This window comes from Mastomys coucha, unplaced genomic scaffold, assembly GCF_008632895.1.
Source record: "Mastomys coucha isolate ucsf_1 unplaced genomic scaffold, UCSF_Mcou_1 pScaffold18, whole genome shotgun sequence".
Taxonomy (NCBI): domain Eukaryota; kingdom Metazoa; phylum Chordata; class Mammalia; order Rodentia; family Muridae; genus Mastomys; species Mastomys coucha.
In genome coordinates, this window is record NW_022196900.1 from 42,784,224 (window position 1) to 42,807,452 (window position 23,229).

The following is a 23,229-nucleotide window of genomic DNA, read 5'->3' on the forward strand; positions in this document are numbered from 1 at the left end:
CTGAACAAATACTATATGAATGCATAGAAGCTAATAACTAATAGCTAGTCGCAAAAAAAAAAAAATAGCCTCCTTAAGATCCAATCCGATGGCAGCACATGCCTGTAATAATAGTACTTGGGAGACTGAAGCAGGAGGATCATGACATCTCAAGGACAGTCTAAACTATGCAGTGAAAGACTGTCATGAGGAACAACAATATGAACTAACTAGTACCCCTAGAGCTCCCAGGGACTACACCACCAACCAAAGAGTACACATGGTGGGACTCATGGCTCCAGCTGCATATGTATAGCAGAGGATGGCCTAGTCATCAACGGGAGAAGAGGCCCTTGGCCCTGTGAAGGTTCCATGCCCCAGTGTAGGGGAATGCCAGGGCCAGTAAGTGGGAGAAGGTAGTTTGGTGAGCAGGGGGAGGGAGAAGAGGATAGGGGGGTTTCAGAGGGGAAACCAGGAAAGGGGATAACATTTGAAATGTAAATAAAGAAAATAATAAAAAGAGAAAAGAAAAGAAAAGAAAAGAAAAGGCAAAGCAAGGAAACATAAATTGATACCTGTGAGGCCCCATGAAAAATGTAAAAGACAACCAACTTAAGGTACAGTATCTGAGAATTAGACATGTTTACTTTATTGGCTTTGACACAACATTGGATACAGTACATTTAATATGCTACTTCCTTACAGAAATTAGTCAGCACCAGTTGATGATTAAATTACATAGAGCCACAGTGTTCATTAAAATACGTGCGTATTTGGGTTGTGCTAAAAATAAACTAAACTAGAAATACAAATAAAGGTTGCTCAGTTGGTTTGTACCACTCCAGCGAAGGGGAGGGAATAATTAGCACCGGCCTTTAAGATTGATCTTCAATCAACATATACTACGTATTCTTTAAGGATCAAATATCAGAACAAAATTTAAAAGTTATATACCATTAAGATGCATGTATGTCGTTGCACATAAGAAATTCCTGAGTGGTCATTCAAGTTAGACCTCTGCTGTATGTCCTTGGCTACTGGATCTCCAGCCTTTCCTACTCAACCCTGACAGTGTGTCCAGAAGCTAAGCTTGCCTGAACTTGTGCATTCTTCTAATCACCTAGACCCGATTTCTCATTTTGATAAAACTTTCATGATCAAGAAAATTTCAAAATGGTCTCTTCCTAATTGATATAAACCCCAAACCATTCCCTATATTAACCACTTACAATGACAGCCACACCATTTTCAGTGCAGGAAAGTGGAATAAACTAACCATGCCACCCAGGTTGAACATGGTTGGCCTAGTTCTGTATTTCCAGCTTTAACAGTGCACACAGCTTTAGAATGAATTCCTCAAGTTCAGAACCGGAGAGCTCCGCCCTCTTTCCTGCACTCTGAATCCTAACTTTACACAGTGCAGAAGCTAGGAGATGACAAGGATCTTGGCTGGAGCCAGAGTGAAGGAAGGATTTGGCCTGTTTGGGTTAAACACTAAAGGATCCTTATGTTCCACAGACCTTCGCACTTACTGTCTACAGACTTCTCCAAACCTCTGTGAGCTAAGAGCACCCGGCTCTGCAATTACATCTGGATTTCAGCAAGAGACAGAATGTCTGAGCCTTATCCTAACCTTAGGTAAAAATTTCTATGAACCGAAACTTTGATAAATGAGCAGGAATGAAGGAAGCCTGTCATGTTTTATATCCAGAAACTGGAACGACTTCCTTAAGCCATTTTTAGTGTCTATAGCACTCGAGATATTATTATTCTATTTAAAAAGTCTGCCCTAAAGCTCTAGTCTACTTGAACACCTCATTTAATTCTAAAGTTACACTGGTGCTCATATGACAGGTTATATTTGGCACAGCTGTATTTTTTTAGAGATTATGAAAAGAAAAATTTTAATAAACATTTCAAAAAAGGATGTTCTAACTTCCTATAACTAACCCTGGGTTCCAGACGGGATGGTTGAGAGATGCACAGCATGCTTCATTGCTACAAAGATGTTTCACTCAACTGAGTTTATAAATTAATAAGGGACCTTTTATTAGAGAATCTAGTTAGAAGAGTATCTCTGCAAATATTACAGATTTTAAAGGTTCAAAGTCATATCAAAACCCTTTCCGAGAGTGTGCTGTGGCCCTTCAAAGGATCTGTTTCCAGTCTTATTTTTCTTTGGTCATCAGAACAGTTCATGAGGGTGCTTCTGAGGGCGTGGCACTTTTCTTCTGTATGTCAACCATACTCATATACACTCCTTATTCCATAGATCCTTTCAAATACTTGGCAACATAGTAACTAGAGATGAAGATATTGCTACTTCAAAGTTCACATGACCTTGGAAGGTGGGAAAACCCAATATTTAGTCAAGGAATGGCACAATGCTTTAATTGTATTGGGATGTAATGTGTTTCTTGAGTGGAATGGTTTGATCTCCCTAGTAGAGGTAGAGCATTGCCTCCAGCTGAGCTCTCCAATAGAGGCAGGCCTCTGCCCCTACCTCACTAGACCTGTATAGTTGAACATCCTCCTGCAAGACTCTTCCATTCAAAACAGAGCACCTTTGTCTACACATGGCCTCTGGTTTTAAGTTCACATTTAAAGGGCCTAAGGAAACAAGCCAACCTTTGGCATTCAACCTTGGTTGAATGGATCTACAGGGCTATGTCCACTCAAACTCTGTGGTAGAAGCACCTGCAATACTGATCTTTCTAGGTGGACTCACTTGAGGTCTACAGACAAATGCGTTTAAGCTCCATGGAAATTTGTACTGCCTGAGAGTCAGCATAGGAAAAAGTCTGAGTCCTCTAGAAGAAGCAAATATTATAATCTATAATATTGCAGACATTTATCTAGAAAAATATTGAGATATCGAACTTGTATCCTATCGTGAAAGGCACATTCATACAGTCATCTCCCAAGGACTGCTGATTTAGCTTCCAGGTTTACTTGACAGACTCGCAAAGACATGCCCAGCCAGCCACAACAATGCATTTCCACTGAGCAATACACATAGATCTTGTAAATAGGTGAAAAATCTCAGGTTATGTTCAGAGTTTCCTTGAGCACACAAAATTGTGAGCCTTGCCTTTGCTACAGTTCTTTGACTGCCATTGCCCCCTTTTCTGAACCAAAACGCAGTTCTTTCCATGTTTCGGGTGCAGAGGGGGCCCTCTCCTCCAGTTGGTGAAAGCAACAGGTTCACCTCCGATCCACTCCCAGTGGCCAGTTCGCACTTGATTCTTCAAGCCTAAGGTGAGCCAAGAGAACATGCCAAATATTTTTATTACATTTAAACTCAGGTACCATAGCTCACCTATTTCTTTTTTTCTGCTCCTCTCAGAACTGGTATGAAATTGATTTCTTTATACCAGCTAGGTAAGTGCTTTACCACTGGGCTAGGTTCCCTCCTCTGCTGTCTTATTTTTTTTTTTGCTTTTGGGGTATGGTCTCACTAAATTCCCCAGTTAGTCTTGAACACACTGTCCTCCTACCTCAGACCTCCAATCCTACCTCAGACCTCCAAATAGTTGTAATTATCCGTGTGAACCACCAGACCTGCCTTGGCCTATGGTACTAAGCAGAATTGTAAGTGAATATGAGTTCCAGTTCTTGACCCAAGAAGATCTGAGGACAGAATATCACACAATTAGGAGTATTAGACTTTGGTGCCAAGCAGATTCTGCCCTCTTTGGGTAGGTTACTCAATCCTTCTGAGTTTTAGTTTTTGCATCTAAAGAATAGGCATAAAAACAGTATATACAGTTTTATTGAAGATTAAAGATGATAGCCCATGTAAAATTCTTACCATAGGCAAACAACTGTAGGCAACTAAAGAATGCTGAGAGTAGGAGAAACAGTCTCTCATGCAATAACCCTCCAACTGGTTCTTCAATACCAACTAGTCAAACATGAAGTCCTATGCATACAAGTAACAGTGTATGGACTGAACAGGTTGTATTTATATGTTCAAGAATATATATACATATGTATGTGTACACATTTATAATATATAATATATGCAATTAAAGAAATAGAGGCCATAAATTTGAGAATGAGCAAGTGGGGAACAGGAAATGTTATACAATGGTTCTCAACACTCCTGATTCTGCTACTCTGCGATACAGTTCCTTATGTTGTGGTGACCTCCAACCATACAATTATTTTGTTGTTATTTCATAACTGTAATTCTACTACTGTTATGAATTATAATGTAAATATCTGTGTTTTGCAATGTTCTTAGGTGACCCCTGTGAAAGGGTTATTCAATCCTGAAAGGGGTTGCAACCCACAGGTTGAGAACCACTGTGTTAGAGGGAAGAAAGGGATGGGGAAAATTCTGTAATTATATTTTAATTTAAGATTTAAAAACCCCTTTAGCATATCTTGGTGCTTACTAATGGCTGATATTATTTTTTCAATTTATTATTATTTTATGTATATAGGTATGTTGCTTTTATGTATTATAAGTATGTATTATGTATGGTATTTATGTATTATATATTATATGTATTATAAGTATTATGTTTATAAGTATTTTTGTGTACATGGAGGTCTATGTATTATGTATGTGTAGTGCCAGAAGAGGCCAGAAGAAGGCATGAGATTCTCTGGACTTTGAGTTACAGATGGCTGTGAGCTGCCACATGGGTTCTATGAACCAAGCCTAGGTCCTCCACAAGGACAGTGGTGGTCTTAACAGTTTGGATCATCTCTCTAGCCCCGGTGGCTATTATTATCATCCCTGTCACCTACCCACAAAGCTCCTATCACAGGGAAACAGACATTTTGTCACCCATTATTATTCCTTGTTCTCGTTCTTTAAAAACCTTCATTTTCATATCCTGAAGTAGATGATGACATATCATTTCTTGTCTGGAGCTTAACATGTTTCAATCTGCTACAACTCCAAGAAAACTCAGCCTCTTTTCTCGCTGCTGCTCTACACCCACTGGCAATTTCTGAAAATTAGACTTGAATGTTGTAAGTATCTGTAACATTTGCTTAAGGAAGCCTTCTCCCTACTTCTCATAATAGAATTTTTAAAAAGAAAAGAAGTGTGAGAGAGGAACTCTCTGTGATCGCAGAGTAGTCTGACATCTTGTCAGTCAGGTCTAACTGTGACAACCATTCGAGCCACCAGCATGCTGCCTTCCTCCACTGCCATTTCAGTTGGAAACGCCCTGATCTGTACTGGGTTATTTCCTTGGATTATTGATCAGATCACATGTGCTTTTGTGAACATCAGGACATACGAAATCATTATGGACATACAGAAAAATTATGCTCCAGACTAACTCAATTCTCTTAGACCAAGTCTGGATTTAAAGACCCAATGAAATTTACAGAAAAAAAAATTGAGAACCAAAGACCGGCTTTATAATTGTTACCCCAAATACAGTGTCTCAAAGGCAGCAGTGGGAACATTGCCTCAGATGTGCCTTGAGAATTCTGTCTCAGAAGTAACTTGTAAAGATTGTTATAACTGTAAAAATTAGAGAAAATATTAAACATTTGGAAACTCAAAGACTAAAAGTCAAATTACCTGTATTGTTGGTTAGAGATAAATAATGTCTAACTTTAGCATGTAATTCTACAATCTATCTATCTATCTATCTATCTATCTATCTATCTATCTATCCAGCTTGCACATAAATTTCTTTTTTTATTCCATGCTTTATATGTCTATGAATTCTTCCTTTTCACTTAGTGCCTGGTCACAAATGTGATGTACTATATCTTATTAATACATATATAGTCGTTTAGTCAATTGTTTAATCAATCAATATATACACGTGACACTTTGTTACAGCTTTACTAGATAATTTAAGAATAAATAATAACTTCACTTTCACATAGGCATGTTGTAATTTGCTCTATAGCTATTTCTAAATATTTGAATTTTAGAAATGCCATGTGTTGGATTTTTATGTCAACCTGACCATATCCCTATGTCTTTGACATAGATGTCCAAGAATGAAAGTACTCGGCCAAAAGGCCAAAACATGGTCATTCCCCCGCCCACCTGGGCTGCTAGGGACTGAAGCCATAGTCTTGCATGTGCTCAGGATATGACCTGTCACTGAGTCATACTCCAGGCCTTATGATGGGTTCAACTGACTGAGCATCTAACTAGTCCACGCTATCATACGTTACAATCACTTGGCTAGCAGAAGGGAGCAGTGGGCCTCAGTTCCTTTGCTGCTTGTGTGCTTGCTTCCTGCTTGCATGAGTGTAGATACTTACCTATCCAGAAGGGCTTTCTTCCACTGATTGCCCATAGCCACTGCATATGACTCCTGGAGAAGACGGTCACAAGGTCGCCGTGGTGCCTGCACATGCACAAGGGAAAATAGGAGTCTCAGTGACAGTGTTTACATTGCTGCTCATAGGATGTGCGTAACAAAGAAAACTAGCAAATATGTAGAAAAAGCTCTTTCAAGATTTTAACACTCTAGCTTAGCTTTGATGGGCATGGGCAAGAGCAAAGGTAGTGTTATGTTATACATGGGTTCTATTTACATCATAGTTCAGTGTAATTAAAATAGTTTCTTGGAAATTAATAAGTGTCAACTTGCAAAGATTATTTAGATCAATTACTTCATATCAAAATATTCTGAAGAATATTATCCTGTTTCTCCTCTTTCTTGGAGACAGGGTCTCATGTAACCCAGGCTAGCCCCAAAGTCTACACAGAGCTTGAACTTCTGATCCTCCTACAGGAAAAACTTTTTAGCTGGTATGAATTTGACAGTCATTCACTTAATTTGATTAGCATGTTACCCCGATTTCTTCCCAAATAATACGGCTTGATGTCTGAATTTTGAGGTTGGTGTGTTTACTTAACCCCATAAGCACAAGGCGTTCCATGTCTCAATGAAATGGAACTAGCTCCCTTGTCAAACCTCATCCATTTTACACAAGTTAGAGACTCTCTTCCTGCCAGCACTCACCATTTTCCCTCAAAATAGAATGCTCTGTGAATCACACTGAAGCCATCTGAATTATCTCTGTAAGTGGCATTCTGTTATCTGACTTCTCCAGTGGAGCTTATTTAAAGCTCTCTAAAAGCACTCCAATAAAAAACCAGTAGGTTATTTTCTTCTTGAAAATAAATGAGTTCAAAGAGGAAGCAATACATAACATCTGCCTCTATCATAGCAGCATAGTGTGCCTGTAGATGTACAGTTATTCGAAGCAGGATATTTTCTAAGTCATCCTCTGACTTCCATATGTATACCATGGTACTCATGGACCACGTGCCACATAAGTGACAGAAGAAGAAAAATGTTAAGCCAAATGACAAGAAAATAAAGCCATGATGACTGTCCTGACAGATCAACATTTATTGATGTGAAGACAAGTAGGGTAGAAAATGGCGACACAAAGTTAAACCATTGCTGAGCTAAACTTTATTCATTTTGCCCATGTCTTTCCAAAATCCAGATATATTTCTCCAACCTATCATCTATAGTAGCTATAATTTGTTTCTTAATGATTTTTCCCTCCACTAACACAGAATTTTTGCTATTCTATAATTCAACGGTGCTTTATAGGCCTTCTGAGATCTGTAAGACTGCTAGAGAGCTGCAGGCTGCTGGAGTTGGACTTTATGACTTGGTTTTGAACCCATTATTTACTGCTGGCTCATGGCTGACAGTCACAGCAGCTACAAGAGACATCCCTCATGTCCAGTGTGGGTATCCTGTGTGCTCGGGCTTGAGATACATAATATTTGACTTGTATTAAATGACTTGGGCTATTTCATCCCTGTGGAGCACTGGACTAAGAACGGGAATGGCAGATTCCCTCTGTCCCTTCCCTGGTAATTTTCTTACTTATCACCACCAACCTCACAGCCATTCCCCGATGGGTAAAGGAGTTCATTCCTGGATACTTAGCTTCTCCCCTGCTTGAAAGTTTTTGAAACTATCTTTAAAACAGACTTTGTAAAATGTATTTTAACTGTGTAAAATGTATTTTAACTACTTAAATATAGTTCTAGTTTCTTGTTTAACTCTACAAAAAAAACCAAGAATTATCCCCACCAAAATAAGAAGAAAGGAGGAGGAGAAAGGAGGACAGAAGAGGAGGAGGAGAAGGAGGAAGAGGAGGAGGAGAAGGAGGAGGAGGAAGAGGAAAAGGAGAAGAAGAAGAAGAAGAAGAAGAAGAAGAAGAAGAAGAAGAAGAAGAACAAGAACAAGAACAAGAACAAGAACAAGAACAAGGAGAAGGAGAAGAAAAAGAAGAATGCCAGGCAGAAAAATAGCTGTTTCTTATCTAGGCGAAATATCAAAGCAATAATTCACAAAACAAATGTTTTGGCATGTATATGATCATTTTAAATAAAAAGAAAAATTCCTGTTCATTTTGCTCAAAGACTTATAAAATAAGGTAGATACTATCTGTATAGACATGAGTGTTTATAGCTGTGAAATTGAAATCTATAGGTAACACATACATTAAAAACCCTTCAGAAACTCTAAAATGTGAAGGCTTTCAAAGTCTGGGGTTGGAAACAGAAGCTTCACTTTTCCTGGCTATAAAAACAAACATCTATTTCTTCAAAAGGTTTTGTATAAGTACTGATATTTCAGGGCAACTCTTTAAGGACAGGCCAGCAGGGGTTCCAGACGCTCCTGTGGGACAGGGAAATGGCATCATAGATAATGATCTATAATAATAGAATTACCAAATGTACAATGACTGCCTTAGGAAATGAGCAGATGAGATTACAATATGTAAATTCAAGAAATGCCTAATCTAGCAGTCTGGCTCCTTTGGGTTAGAAAAATAATAAAACACCAATGGGGAAGCACAGAGATGGGAGATAACGATTGCACTGAGTGAGTAATCTGATTAGAGACAAGGGATAACATACAATTTACTGTTCTCATTGAAACACGGGCATTGTAAATGACCCTCTGGAAATAAAAAAAAAAAAAAATCAGACACATACCATGGGGAACTGAAGGAAACAGCACAGTATAAAATAACGGTCCCTCCAGTCCAATCAAAACAGTCTGTATGTGTACTGATTCTAAGCATGGAATCTAAAGCTATCTACTAAAATATCCCATGATAAAGCACAGCTTCAAATTACAGAACATAAAATGTGTGACTTTAACTTCACGAGAAGGATTGACAATCCCTAGAGAAATACCCGCTTTCAAGCCAACAAGACTGGTGAACACGATAAAAATAAACCAGAAAGTATTGGGTGATGGAAACAGGAGACCCTGGGCACGACTGAAGTGTGCTGAATGGCAGAGCAGTAGTCAGGATTGAGAGACAAGTCGTGCTGGAGAGGAGTCTTGTTACCTCCCAGATGTTCCTCCTAGAATCACATGATTTGTTTAAATCTCCCAGTGGCCTTTTAAAAAGTGACTTCTACCAGTGTGTACATTTCTAATCATTCTCCTTGTCCTTCTGAAAGCAGATGCATGCTCAGGTACCATGCAAATGCAGTCAAGTAAAATATTTAATATGTCAACTAAAATGGACATTTCTGGTGATGCCTGACATGTCACATGACCTTACACACCCTAGAATATCATCAAAGAGGGTGTTTGATAAACTGTTTAGTTTTCTAGCTATAAGGTAAATAAATAATGTACAGCTTGAGTTTGTTTTATTGCTAGTTAGTTGCTTTCTTAAAATACATCCCTAAAACAATTCCCGGAGAAAAATAAATACTAAATAGCTTGGAAATAATGTGAACAATAGTAGTTCTAGAGCTGCTTTTGAAATCATGTTTGATCTGAGAGCTGTGCCCACTCTGATGTGCCCTCTTGAAGCATGAGAGGACATTTTTCAGGACAAAAATCAATCTTCCATTTACAGTATTTCCAAATGTCAATCATATTCTGCTATATGCAGTAAACAGATATTGCTTGAAACTCCTATTTATGGCCAGAGGAATTCTTTTTTTTTTTTTTTTTTTTTTTTTTTTTTTTTTGTATTTTCGAGACAGGGTTTCTTTGTGTATCCCTGGAGGAATTCTTAACTGGACTTACAGTAAGATATGAACTTAGTAAGTGCTAAATCTAAACTTTTAAATTTAAAAAAAAAATCTTCTAAATTCTTAATAGAGCTTTATGAGAAAGAGATGTGGGAGAGAAATGATCTGAAAGTCTACAATATTACCTACAGCAAATGCATCTTGCCATGAAAGTCAATTGAATTGAGCTATGGTGTCCATTCCCTAATCAATGAGGAATTAGCTAGGGATTAGTTAGGCTATGAGACCAATATTAAAGAACAGTTTTTAAAAGTATGGTCTAGTCTAGACTCACTTTATTCCACAACAAAAAGTTACAACATGAATCTATAAACTCAAAACCTTATTATACTTTTGGTTTTCCCTGAAAGGGTTAGCCACTTTCGATTTTCAAGTTTTATTTCTTTGCTGTGGGAGTGATACAAGACTTTAAAATACACAATTCCGAAGGCTTGTGATGGGTTTGCCTATCACAGATTTAAAATAGCCACACTTATCGGTGCACGTGTAGCGAGAACTACCCTATGCTCTGAGCGCCTTGGGGAGTGTAGTGGGAAAGCCCTTTCTCTCTCCTTGCTTAGATGACAACAAGCAGCTGATTTTGCTTCCTTAGACAAGTCTTACAGTCTATAAATTGTGGGTATTGATACTGGCTACCCTGGCAGAAGTGATGGATTGTGACAGAATTCTATAAATGACAACATATAATATACAAGTAAGGTGTCATTGGAGAGGCAGACAGAACTGGGTCAGGCTAGCCAGGTCAGGCTGGCAGTGCTTAACCCAAATTGCAGACGAAGTCTGAGGTTAAACGTATGAGTGAAGAGGCAGGCCTTTAATTTCAGCCTTGTGTTTATGACGATCATGAGTAAACCAGACAGTATTAATAGAACTATGAAGGGACTCCCCGCAACTAGAAGGCTGCTAACCATTAAAACTCGGCTGTAATAAAATGTATCAATACAATAAAAATTTTAAAGACTGACAGGATTATCAACAGGAAGGCATCAGCAGGGCTACCCTAAAGGAGCAGGATTTTGTAACAAGGATTTGTAACACTTAGAAATTAGATGATCAAGATTTCAGAATCAAGAGTAGAAATAGACATTGGAATAAACACACACACACACACACACACACACACACACACCAAAACACCTGGCTACCTTTCACCAAGATCTTTGTAAGGATGCAGAGACAATTCCCAGTACATGACTCCTTTATTTTCTCACAGTATTAACAATTAAGAAGAGTCTGGGGTATAGCTTAGTAATAGTAGAGTGTATGTCCATAATTTATCAAGCTCTGGGTTTCTTCTCCAACACAACAAAAATGAATAAACAAATGTTCAAAAAGAAAAAGAAAAGGTAATCATGGGTGTTTGGGAGACTCACAACCAATAAAGTGATGGATTTACAAGCACAGGACCTGAGTTTGGATTCCCAGGATCCACAAGCTGGGCACAGAGGAGCATGCCTCTAATCCCAGTGGTAGGAAGACAGAGAGACCAATGGGTAATGGGCATTCGCTGGCCATCAAATCTGAATTGGTGACCTCAGGGTTCAGTGATAGATCATATCTAAAAAAAATTAAAAACAACAACAACAACAACAACAACAACCTAAGATAGTGACCGAGGAAGAACCCTAACCTAACTTCTAGCCTCCAGAGTCAAACCTAAACAGGCCCCACTCTCACCTCAACCCCCACCCACACAAATATTACAACTAACCCTGAAAGCTTATTAAGTACTGATTTACTGCATACTTAAGTGTCCTTTGAGAATCACTGGAAGGGAGTGACTGATGTCACTGGTCAGGCTCTAACTAACCACTGAGAGCCAGCCACAGTTAAATGGAAGATGAACCAAATAAAACTACTTTCGAGTTTAAAGTTGGGAAGTTCTGTTTTGTTTGTCCACATTTTACCAAGAAATCCCCACACCCTATGACCATGACAACCACCACTGCTGGGTATGTCCACTGCTCTCCCTCTGCCAGTAATGACCCTCTCCTTTTGAAGCATCTTTCTCCTAGCTAGCCCAGACAGCTTTCAGGTTAACACCCAGACCTCTCAAGGAGTGAAAGGCAAGAAAGCCATCATTGCTCCAGTTTACCATGCCCTAGATCAATGGTTCTCAACCTGTGGGCTGCAACCCCTTTGGGGATCAAATAATCCTTTCTTAGGGGCCAACTAAGAACATCTACATATCAGATATTCACATTATAATTCATAATTATAGCAAAGTTAGAATTAGGAAGTAGCTACCAAAATAATTTTATGGTTAGGGTCATCATAACATGAGGAACTGTATTAAGGGTTCAAAACATTAGTAAGGTTGAGAATCATTGGCCTAGATGAACTTCAAGTAGATGTAGGCTACCTGATTGTTTTAGTAAAAGAATGTCTCATTTATGCTCCAGCATGCAGCATTGTGGCAACACATAAAGTTAAACAATACTAATTTTAAGAGTTCTAAATGTCTGGATTTATATGCCATTACCAAGTTACCAACAACTGCCCCAAAAGTACTGATTAACCTCTGTCATGAGTCTATTTACAGTTAAAATATAAAATACACCAGTGACAAGAAAAATGTGGTTGACCTTCCTGATTTTAAATACTTTATTTATCCTTTTTTATGAAAATCTGGATATTGAGCCCATGATATAGAGGCTAGCCTGAGCAGCACAGTGAGACTTTGTCTCAAAAAAATGAAACAGAACAAAAATCCAACTAGGTAAGTTTACAAATAATGCAGAGGTCATTAAATATTTAATTTGATGGATTTTGACAAAGGTATTACATCCACATAATAACTATGCCAATGAAGACGAAGACCCTTCCCACCCCTCCCACAAGGACAATTCTCGGGGTTATGTCTAGGTCTCTGACAATTGTGGGTAAAACCTTTTATTACTGAAGCAGCATAGACTAGATTCCCCTACATGTATGCATGGAATCATGTAATGTATATTCTCTTATGTAAAGCTGTATACTTTCTGTATATTATTTATCCATAATTTACCCACAATGTTGGAGGCTTCAGAGGTTCAGTTATATATTATATGTATATAAATGTGTTATCTCAGTGATGGGAAAACAGCCAGCACTTTTATAAAACCAATAACAAAAATGACCCTCATTATTATCGTTTATTATGAATAAACTTATAAAATTCTTTTGTATTTTCTAGCACATGTTTTAATCCCTTGGTGAAGTAGCTAGGTATAGAATAACTTAGTTAGAGGGCACATAGCTTTATTAAAAACTGTCACACAGTCCCACAAAGTAGACACCCCATTGTGTGGTTTCATGCATAACAATCCATGAGAATTATCTTTGCACTATACCCTTGTCAACACTGGCCTTGTAATTTTATGATTTTTAATCATTTATAAGTATAAATTGCTTTCATTTTCACTTGCCTTATCTCTAATGATGTTGCAGATCTTTTTAATTGTTTAGGAACATTTTGTTTCTTTTTCTTGTGAGGTTGCTAAGTCACTTATAAAATTTTGTTGTAGTTGTATATATGTTCTGTGTGCACTGATGCACACATACTACTTCATGTATGCAAAGGTCAGAGGACAGTGTATAGAGTTGGTTCTCTCCACCCTTTCACGAGTTGTCAGGCTCTTCCTCCTGAGCCACCTCGTCAGCCCCATTTGCTCTTATTTCAGTCATATCTTGTTATTAATTTATAGGAGCTTTAGCTCCTATTTTAGAGCTTTATCAGATATGTGATTTAAGAACAGCTTTTTCTGAATGTGGTTTACCTTTTCATTTTCTTAATGGTATCTTTTGATAAGCACACCCTTTTAAATTTGGTACAGTATAAGATATGATCAATATTAACTAGAAATCACTGTAGTCTCAATTTTAACAAGAGTGCATATTAGTGTAATTGCACTGTTTGGATAATATGCAGGTTATCAAATAAAAAGGTGGGTCAAGGATTGCTACATATGCATTTTTAAATTCCTTCTGGATCAGATGAATGTTGCTGTCATGATCTGACCACAAGTCATCATTTATTCACTGTTACCCAACAAGCCTTTGTCCCACTTGCTTGGCTTTATGGGCATCAGTGCTTCCTACGCTGCCCGAGGCCAGATGCCCAGGCCTTTCATTACCAGATACTTTAAAATCAGTGGGCATGGCTGTCTGTCATTTGAAGGGGGAACAAAGAGATGAGAAAATATCAGAACTTATAGTGCTGCTGACTCAGGAAAGTTCTTTGACTCTTTCTTTAAAAGATGGAAATGAAAGGAAACGGAAAACAATGTGGCACCAGTACAGCCATAACAGAAAAGACCTTAGCAGACAGAAGTATCAAAGACAGCCACAAATCCATTCCAAACTACAAACTCCCCTTAGACTCCTTAGACAAAGCTGGACAGACATTAGATGTTCAATACTTAGTCAATGACTTATGCAGGCCTACAGTTCCATGTGAAAATAAGGAAAATGGCAGACATGTGTGATATACGACCCCTTACTGTTCTCTGCAAGCTCGGGTAGCTGTGGTCCAGGTGCCTTTCTGCCTTGTGACCAAGATGTGACAGTAGCCCGAATGAAGGAGCCATCCAGCTGGGCAGGATCTATCCTCCAGCCCCTGTAAAACAGTTGTGCATGTTCACACCCAAATGGACTTGATAATCTGATGTCAGCCTCGTAGTGGAAGCCTGTGAGCCTTCTCACTTCAGCAGAGCAGAGGCAGCCCTAGTTGTAATTGCCCATCTTAAGAAATAAATGAAAGGACCACCTTAATCAGAGATGGCTCAATTTTATAGCACTGACATTATGATAATGAAACAAAATTGACTGATCTAATACTATGTTTTGGATCTTCTTATTGTTGTTGTTATTGTTGTTTTCCCCCAGACAGGGCTTCTCTGTGTAGTTCTGGCTGTCCTGGAACTCACTCTATAGACCAGGCTGACTTTGAACTCAGAGATCCACCTGTCTCTGCAGGAATTCAAAGCGGGTACCGCCATCATCTGGCTTTATATTTTGGATCTTAAAAAGTCACTTGGTACCATTTTTCCCTCATGGCTTTCTAGGTATAATAAGAAAAAGACATACTGGAGTTGAGAATCACACACTGAATCAGGCTGTAAGCTCGGCAAATGGCATATTTAAGTGCTTAGTTAGCTACAGCTAATGTCCCACCTTGGTTTGGGGGCTCCAGGCTTTCCAGGAGATCCCATCACATTGATACAATCTGTGGGTGCTTTCTTCAAAATGAAGGAGTCCCTTTAATTCCACAGAACAGTTCTTTGGAAACAAGGGCCACAGACCCTGTGGGGAAGAGTGGTAGATTAGAATTGATTTCATGTAAGCTGATAGCAGTTTCCTCCCTTGGGTCTTCATCGACAGGGCAGCACCTGTGTCAAGTAAACTCTCCCCCAACTTAGGGCCCATTTTGTGAAGGGAGTGTGTTTATGGTCCAGGGAACAGCTTGCTGGAAAGCAAACAGGAAGGAAGGAAGACTTTCATACCTGTCTGAAAAGGTGCGAGTCAGCTGTGGATTCCACCTTATCAGCTAGCGGCAGCTCTGCCACCTTGATTGTCCTCCGTGGCTGACTGACAATAGATAGTTTGGCCTTCCGTTTGTGAGCTGAGATTCTGTCACCCTCTAGTTTCAAGGAAACTATACCATGATACTTGAGGAAAACAACAAACAAAAACAATGAGAGAAAAATAAGCATTGAGAGAACAAACAAACCTTTTAATAATAATAATAATAATAATAATAATAATAATAATAATAATAATAAGCATTTCAAAGACAGTATCAAAGCAAAGAGACAAAAGGATTTTTCTCAATCACCCAATCTTCTTAGAAAAAAAAAAACTTTTTCAGAAAAAAAAAAAACTTCGGATAAATAGACAAAGAGAAAGATATAATAGTATCGCTACTGTGCAAACATCTATGAACTTAAGACATTTAGCAACTCCTTATGCTTACATTGTAGATGGTGTCTGTTCCATTTCTACAAACAGAGGATGGGAGAACCTGAAAGCAACAAAAGACAGTATGTGTGCAAAGCCGACTTAAAAAGCAAGCAGCAGTATATTTTAGTAAGGTTCTGAAATAATTGAAAACTTAAAAGAATATTTAATGATTGATTCTTTTTCATGCTGGGTTCAATAGAATTTTTTAAACCATAATGTCTAACCAATGTCTAACCACAGCTCAGGGTTATGTTGTTTTCTGACAGGCTGGACAGAGAGGTGGCTTTAGTTTTCAGTGCACCTGCAGCACAGAAAGATTCAGGAACACACACACACATGCATATACATGCATGAACACACATATGAGAGTGTGCCTTGTGGGAGTCATAGCTTCCACACCCACGGGGGTCACTTAAATGTGCTTCTGTGCTAGGACCACTGATTGTTCCCTATCTATCTTGGTCATAAAAGAAACCAAAGCAGGATTCACGTGGCTGAATTAATACCACTTCAATTGGCATGGTTAGTGGAGTGGGTCAGCGTAATGATATTTGTACATAAAAGGCACTGCATGACTCCACAAAGAACTCACTATAAGAATTCAAACAGTTCTGCACTGTCTCAGGCACTTATTACACATCCCCACACATCTCCTCCCAGAACGTCTTCATCCTTACTGATTTGCCATTCCCCTGGGTCGTCATCTTCCTTTGAGAGAGGTCTGTGAGACCAAAACCCTGAAGAGCATCTCCTTTGGTAAAAGATGGAGGAGGCCTTCTTTCCAGAGGAGGAGAACCCGAAGTGGTGAGTGAGGATGAGCCTGAGGGCAGCGGATGCCAAAGGCCCTTCCCCCACGTGCTGTGCTTGCTTTGGTTGAAGGAATTTGAAGGATGGCACCGTCCTGGAGGCATGCAAGATGGCAGGCGATCAGTATACTACACAAACACATAAGCGATGGCATTGACACGGTTCCTGGAACAGCTTGTCATTAAACCTAGACGGATGAATTTCCCACCAGATGTTGCCTTTTTCCCATTTGCCAGAAACTCCCTCTCTCTTCATCAGTTTCCACCTGGGAAAGCGGTATCCTTCTGCACATGGATGGGGTGATTATAAAGTCATGAAATCCATCCCACAAATCATAGATGAAAATCATCGTCATGGTTTGATAATCATTCCAGACACTTAGGAAACCGGCTCACTTCCCTCCTGTGATCCTCATCAACACGGAAGGTTTATTCACTGATCAAGTGCCACTCTACTCCCAACACTTTGAAAGGATTTGGGTTTTCCTCCAGTCTTTTAGAGGTACAAACTGGAATTGTTTAAAGGTAGCACATGATTGAGCAGCAGCTATAAAAATTTTGCAACCGACTCTAAAGGAACAAAACCCTAGTGAATCTTAAGAGAGTTTCTACTAGAAACAATCAATATTTCTGGGAAGGCACAGAAAATAGCCCACAAGCAAACTAGGCCAGTGAAATGGCTCAGCAGGTGAGGATGCTTTCTACCAAGCTGACTACACAGTTTGATCCTGGGAACCCACATGATAGGAGAGAACAGATTCCCACAGGTTGTCCTCTGACCTCCCCCACCAAACCATAAGTAAAGAGGAATTAAAAATTAAAGCGCAATTACAAACCTCAACTAACAAGAAAACAAAAGCGACCTGCTGAAAGAACCTGTCTGGATATTTATATTATTTTTAGCAGCACGGAGAATCAAGCACCAAGCCTTTTACAGGCTAAGCAAGCATTCTACCACTGAGCTACATTCCCAGTCCAGGGCATTTCTGTATGTGTATATTTCCCACAGGAAATGTGAGTGGGCACTCCTGCAGGCAAAGAAGCACACGTGGTGTGGAGATGGAAATGTGGGTGTGCAGAGCAAAGACAGTACCCACTTTTACTATAGGGTGAGGGAGGGGACATTAGATTACACGTGAGGAGAAAACTGCAGATCAGAGGGTATGACAAGCATTAAAAAGGGCTTGAAATGGAGTGTCACGCTGGACACATAAAGTGTCACATAGATAAGGAACCAGAAGCAGAAGGACTTTGGCAGAACCAACCCTCAGAGCGCCAAGGGCTTTGCCTTTCATTTTATTTCTAGGTTGTTCTCTAGCAGGCTCTTCCCAGAACCGTTTGGCTCTCCTCACCAAGTCATTCATTAGTATTCTCCAGCTGTCCCCAAATCCCCAGCCAGCTGCATCTTCACGTCTATTTTCCCCCAATTCCTTCCCTTCTTAGAATTTTCCTGGTCACACTACAGTGGGGGCTCCTGTTTTAGGCACGGAGAGCTCTCCTTAACAGAGGACGATAATTACAGCCCTGCAAACTCAGGGGGAAAATAATTGTCCATAGATTCTCACCAACATTGTTTCCCCCTTGGTGAGAACAACAAATGGTTAGGAAAAAAAAAAAAAAGCAACCAGGGCGCTGACTTGTTGCTTTGCTGCAGCCATTGCTCTTAGCAGGAGGAAAAACCACATGAAGCACCAACCAGAATAAAGAAACTGGAGTCATGGTGGAGGCGGCTTTCTTGACAAGAAATTACGCATTTTGATTTGAAGGTGTTATCAAGCATGTTGGCTGCTGGCTTGCAGCAGCCATGGCGCCAGGACCGCTCCTGATTTCAAGACGAGGATCAAAAGAATACCTCCTTTTGAGTCCAAAATTTTCACTGCTGCTTTTGTCTGTGTGCCAAGAACCGCATTCACAGGGGAGTTCAGAATTACTTCAAAGACCTCATCATCTTCCTCTAATCCGTCATAGGTAATTGCTATATTCCACATCTTAGTTGACATTCCTACAAGAAGTAAACATTTTAATTACTCTTTAATTGCTATTTCAATCACCTAGGTGTCAGAGAAATATATTAATTAACATGTCTACAGCTAGACTGCAGTAGCCCGAGTGAGCTATTGTACTGCCACCAACTCACTGAGGCCCCGCTGTTCTCCCAAATAATATAAAAAGACCGCATTTGTTCCCGGACAATGATGACCGGCCTTCAATGCAAACACTGTAACAAAAAGTAAGCTGCATTACACAGGGGGGGAGGAATAAAAAGGTTAGTAGACAAAAATCCCAGACATAATTTTTCTCCCAACCCCATCCCCTCTGTGCCTAAGAATACATAGTTACTACGATCTGGAAATCTCAATAGTTATAAAATCTTAAGATGGTGCAGCAGACAGAAGTGATTTTTGGATGGTACTTCAGGCACCTCACAGAATCCTTGAAGTGATTCATTTATTCCAACTACTTGCATCGGCTGCTACCCTCCCCACCCCCAGATCTTCTAGCCCATGGCTGAGTTTTCTGATAATGCACTGCTCAGCAGTTGGATACTCTCCTAGAGAGAATGTATGGGCTGAGGATTGTACACATAGACTGGTCTAGCCTCCATTTCCCCTCTCTGTTTCTATCATGACGTACAAACAAGTTTATTCCCCATAATCTTCTGAACTTAATACAAGTTTTCATTCGCTAAGATATAGCAGTCAATCTGTCCCATCAGGATGGAAGGCAAATCCTAGTTAGAGACACAAAGTACTCAGGCTGGAAGACACTTCTGAAACGGCCCCAATCCTCAGCAGTTCTTAGGATGGGAACTGGGGTACATCTTCCTGATTTACTCAGAAGGGAAGGTGAAGGCAGAGGTAAGCAGGCTGAAGGCTGTTTGGTAGCGTGAGAGGCTAAGATAGGGACAAAAGGCAGCGCATTTACAGTTTAGGCTCTAGGCCAAAGCTTGGACGTCTATCCTGCCTCCCCTGTCTGTGGGTGCTTCCATGTCCATTACTCTTTCTCTATATGGTGGCTAAACACTCCTTCCCAGCCTTCTCTTCTGAAAACTGACTTTTTTTGTTTTCTTACCAACATGTCTGTTACTGTCATCTACATGACAGCAAAGTCTCATATAGATTTTATGGCTGAATCGGCGTATCATGGATCCCTGCAGCATTTGGTGGAAAGTTGAAATTGTTCACTTCTGAACTGGGTTGCCTTTAGAGGGAAAATGGAGGCATCTGCAGTCATTTTGGTAAAGAGCAAGCTGGTGCTTGATTTATGAAGCTTCCAGCATCTTCTGTGGTCTCAGATAATCTCTTTTTACAGTCTTTGCAAAATCAGAAGTTGAACTAACTAATATAAAAATTAATTAATTCTCATCCCATGAATGGATGAGTAGGTCCACCAAAATGTATGTTTTATCCCTAAGGGCTTACCTTCACATTAGAAGCTAAGGAGAACACCAGACATGCAGTATAAGCCAAGATCTAATCTAAAGGAGTTTGAAACTTTTTGGAGGAGACCAAACAAATTGTCTTGGGGTTCCCGAGAAGATTGGACCCAGGACTCCCACTGACCGCCAACATCTGCAGCAGTTGCTTAAGTCCCTTAGATATATACCCTATGCAATCCTCTTGTAAACTTTAGACCATCTGTAGATTGTTTATAATAGCAATATAATGAACACTTTGTGAATCTTTGTGAATCTTGCCAGGTAATGACAAGAAAACCGAAGGGTTCACAGTCATTACAGACAGAATGACTTTTCTGATTATTTTTTGATTTGTGTTTGGTTGACTAGGTGGATATGGAACCCAGGGATTCTGTAGCTCTTCTTCTTACCAGAAAAGCCAAGTAACTATTAAAAGCTATGTGTGATTAGCTAACAAAGTATAGAGAATGCAGTGTGTGCACTGGATGCCTGTAGATCCACATACACAGACCAGAATATAGTGTGTGCAGTAGATGACTGTAGGATCCACATACACAAATCGGAATATAGTGTGTACACTAGATGGCTGTGGGATCCACATACACTGATTTGGAGAGAAGAAATGAGGAGCAATTTAAGGAAGTTAGCAAAGTTGAGGTTTGGGTCAGGGGAGTGGTAAATAGATCAGCTGAATGGGGAAGTTGCACCAGGGGAAAAGAGACTACAGGTTGCAGGTAGATTCTGTAGCTATGTTACACCAAGTGACCAGACTCGGGCTTTAGACAATGGTAAATGAGGGACGATATCACTGACATTCTGAAAGTGAACACTTTAGCAAACTGATTTTGAGAGTGTCTGTGTGAAGTTTGGGTACCCATAGACTCTGGGTCATTAGAGGCAGCTGTGGAAATAAAATGAGATGGGCAATGAAGAGAGATGAAGGCTGAGATTGTTAATATTCAGAGAACTGTTCTGACCACCGGACGTCATAAGGTTAGGTGCAATTTAAATAAAAACCCAAACATACAGAAACATATTTCCACATCCCAGTTGTCCTTCTATTTTAAAATTTATTTCAGAAAAATGATAGTGTCAACTTTTAAACAAACAAACCAGCAAAACAGCAAAAAGGCCTTTAAAGTTGTTGCTGGATCTTATGGAACAAAACCAAATAGCTGAAAGAGATCTTCTCTGAGTTCTTTCAAGAGCTTCTGATTTGCTGACCTACATTTCAACTTGGTTTCAAGTCTCTCAGGTTAACGAGACTGTGAATGGGATTTTCATCGCTGTCGCTGTCGTTTGGTCCTCTGCTCCCTCCACTTCCCTGGTGCAAAGTGTCCCTTAACTCCCTGAGATGCATCTGAGTGTCCAGGAGGCTTGAACCGCCCCTTCCTGTTTCCAGAAATCAAAAGGTGATGGAGTGCAGGAGAGGTATCCTGTCATAAAAAAACACCCATTTTATAGAGAAAACGAGTTCCTGGATATTTTCCTACAAAGCAGATTTCTCTGTTGAGAGACATTTTCTCAATATTTTTCAGTAAATGCCAAATTAGAGAGCTGTTCCTTTGGAAAACATTTTGACTTTTCAGAATGATGAAGATTTGATTAAGAATGCATCAAATCTTTCAGGGACACATTTGAAAGGAAAGCACTCGTTTTCCTTAGAGTATTTGCACAGGCACTGGAGCCCCTCAGGTCACAGCAGTGGAATGCCTTCTCAGGATTCCTGTTTGCAAAGTTTGCTAAAGTGCTACAGGCTTCATCCCTCCCCAGTAAGAGCTCTTCAGGCTCACAGTAATGCACTGGATGATTCGTTCTGTTCCTCTGGTATCAGGGAAGTTGATATTTCTAGAGAAATGAATAGATTGCTCCCAGCAGAAGTGATAGGGTGGAGCTGGGGACATCTAAAAGAGGCAAGGGTTTACAATATGAAAGTATATAAACATTTATAGGACCTGTGGATGTGTGGGACTTTTTTTTAATTCTCTAAAGTAAGGCTTCATGATATGAAATTATTTCTGGCTTAATAAATTCCAAAATCATGGGCAGCCAGGCATGTGGCTTTATATATATATATATATATATATATATATATATATATATATATATATATATATATATGCATATATATATATGCTTATATTATTTCTCAATGTATAAACAATCCTTAAAATCCTGAGACCATTTGGGGGCCCCAGAAGTCATTAGTAGCTATCAAAACAGCATGTAAACTCTTCTAGACAAACGGGCATTTATCTTATGCAGTGGAATCTCCAACTGATACATTTCTGAGTCTCCCCTAGTGTGATACATTCTAGCTCCTCTAAGCCCAAACAGATCGCCTGGTGGGCTGCTGAAAACCTAACTTACCACAAACAGCCGTGGGTAGTAAAAAGGGCACGTGGCAAAAATGATTGCCTTTCAAACAAGTCCTTCAAAACAGGAGGGCACAAAGAACATTAAGCCTTTCGTGGTAGAGCAGACGACTAAGGAACCTGCAGAAGCCTGAGGATAAACGTCGAATACAGAACAGCAGTAATGCAGACAGCCTAGAAAACCCACTCATCCATGTTAGAAAGCTAAACAACACGGGAAGGAGGCTAACAAGAATATCTGAGCTGTTGCATGTGAACGTTTAGGCTCATTATTGTAGGCTGAATTGTGTCCCCCACAGCTTACATTGTGAGGCCTTCCTAACTAACTGCCAGGACCTCACAATGTGACTTTATTTATAAATGGGGTGAGGGCATGGTCATGAGGTAGTATGACGTCATAGCGGAACAGGGTAGCTCCTTAACTTAAGCTCATCTGGGTCCTTATGATGAGGGAGAATCTATCCACATCATGTGAAGGTGAAGACAAGGACTAGGGAGCCAGAGCCAGAGCCAGAGCCAGAGCCAGCAAACCTCAAAAGGCACAAAGGAAAGAGACAGGAGAGGTTCTCCTTCACAGACTCACACGTTGGTCTAGGACTGAACAGCCTCTGAATCAGCAGTGTCTATGTTTAAAACTACCCAGTTTGTGACACTCTGTTATAGAAAAACAAGGTAATCTTCGTATGT

The 23,229-nt window shown here is 39.8% G+C and overlaps 1 protein-coding gene across 6 annotated transcripts in view; it reads right to left on the bottom strand.

Annotated features, from left to right (window-relative positions):
* Positions 1-604: 604 nt before the first annotated feature.
* The window catches only part of Frem1 (FRAS1 related extracellular matrix 1), a 160,175-nt gene continuing 137,550 nt past the window's right edge, over positions 605-23,229 (bottom strand). For 4 of the 6 annotated variants that reach the window (XR_004120883.1, XM_031377755.1, XM_031377760.1 and 1 more), the window contains 8 exons: positions 18,602-18,751; positions 16,621-16,844; positions 15,957-16,004; positions 15,487-15,651; positions 15,158-15,286; positions 14,485-14,600; positions 6,229-6,314; positions 605-3,232 (listed from right to left, as the gene is read on the bottom strand). Coding sequence is in view for 5 of the 6 variants with exons in the window: in XM_031377755.1 (XP_031233615.1) it covers positions 3,033-3,232; positions 6,229-6,314; positions 14,485-14,600; positions 15,158-15,286; positions 15,487-15,651; positions 15,957-16,004; positions 16,621-16,844; positions 18,602-18,751 (1,118 nt within the window). In the remaining variant the exon portion in view is untranslated. Of the gene's footprint in view, positions 3,233-6,228; positions 6,315-10,035; positions 11,562-14,484; positions 14,601-15,157; positions 15,287-15,486; positions 15,652-15,956; positions 16,005-16,620; positions 16,845-18,601; positions 18,752-23,229 lie in introns of those variants that run through there. The other 2 variants (XM_031377754.1, XM_031377756.1) reach the window with 2 other exon arrangements.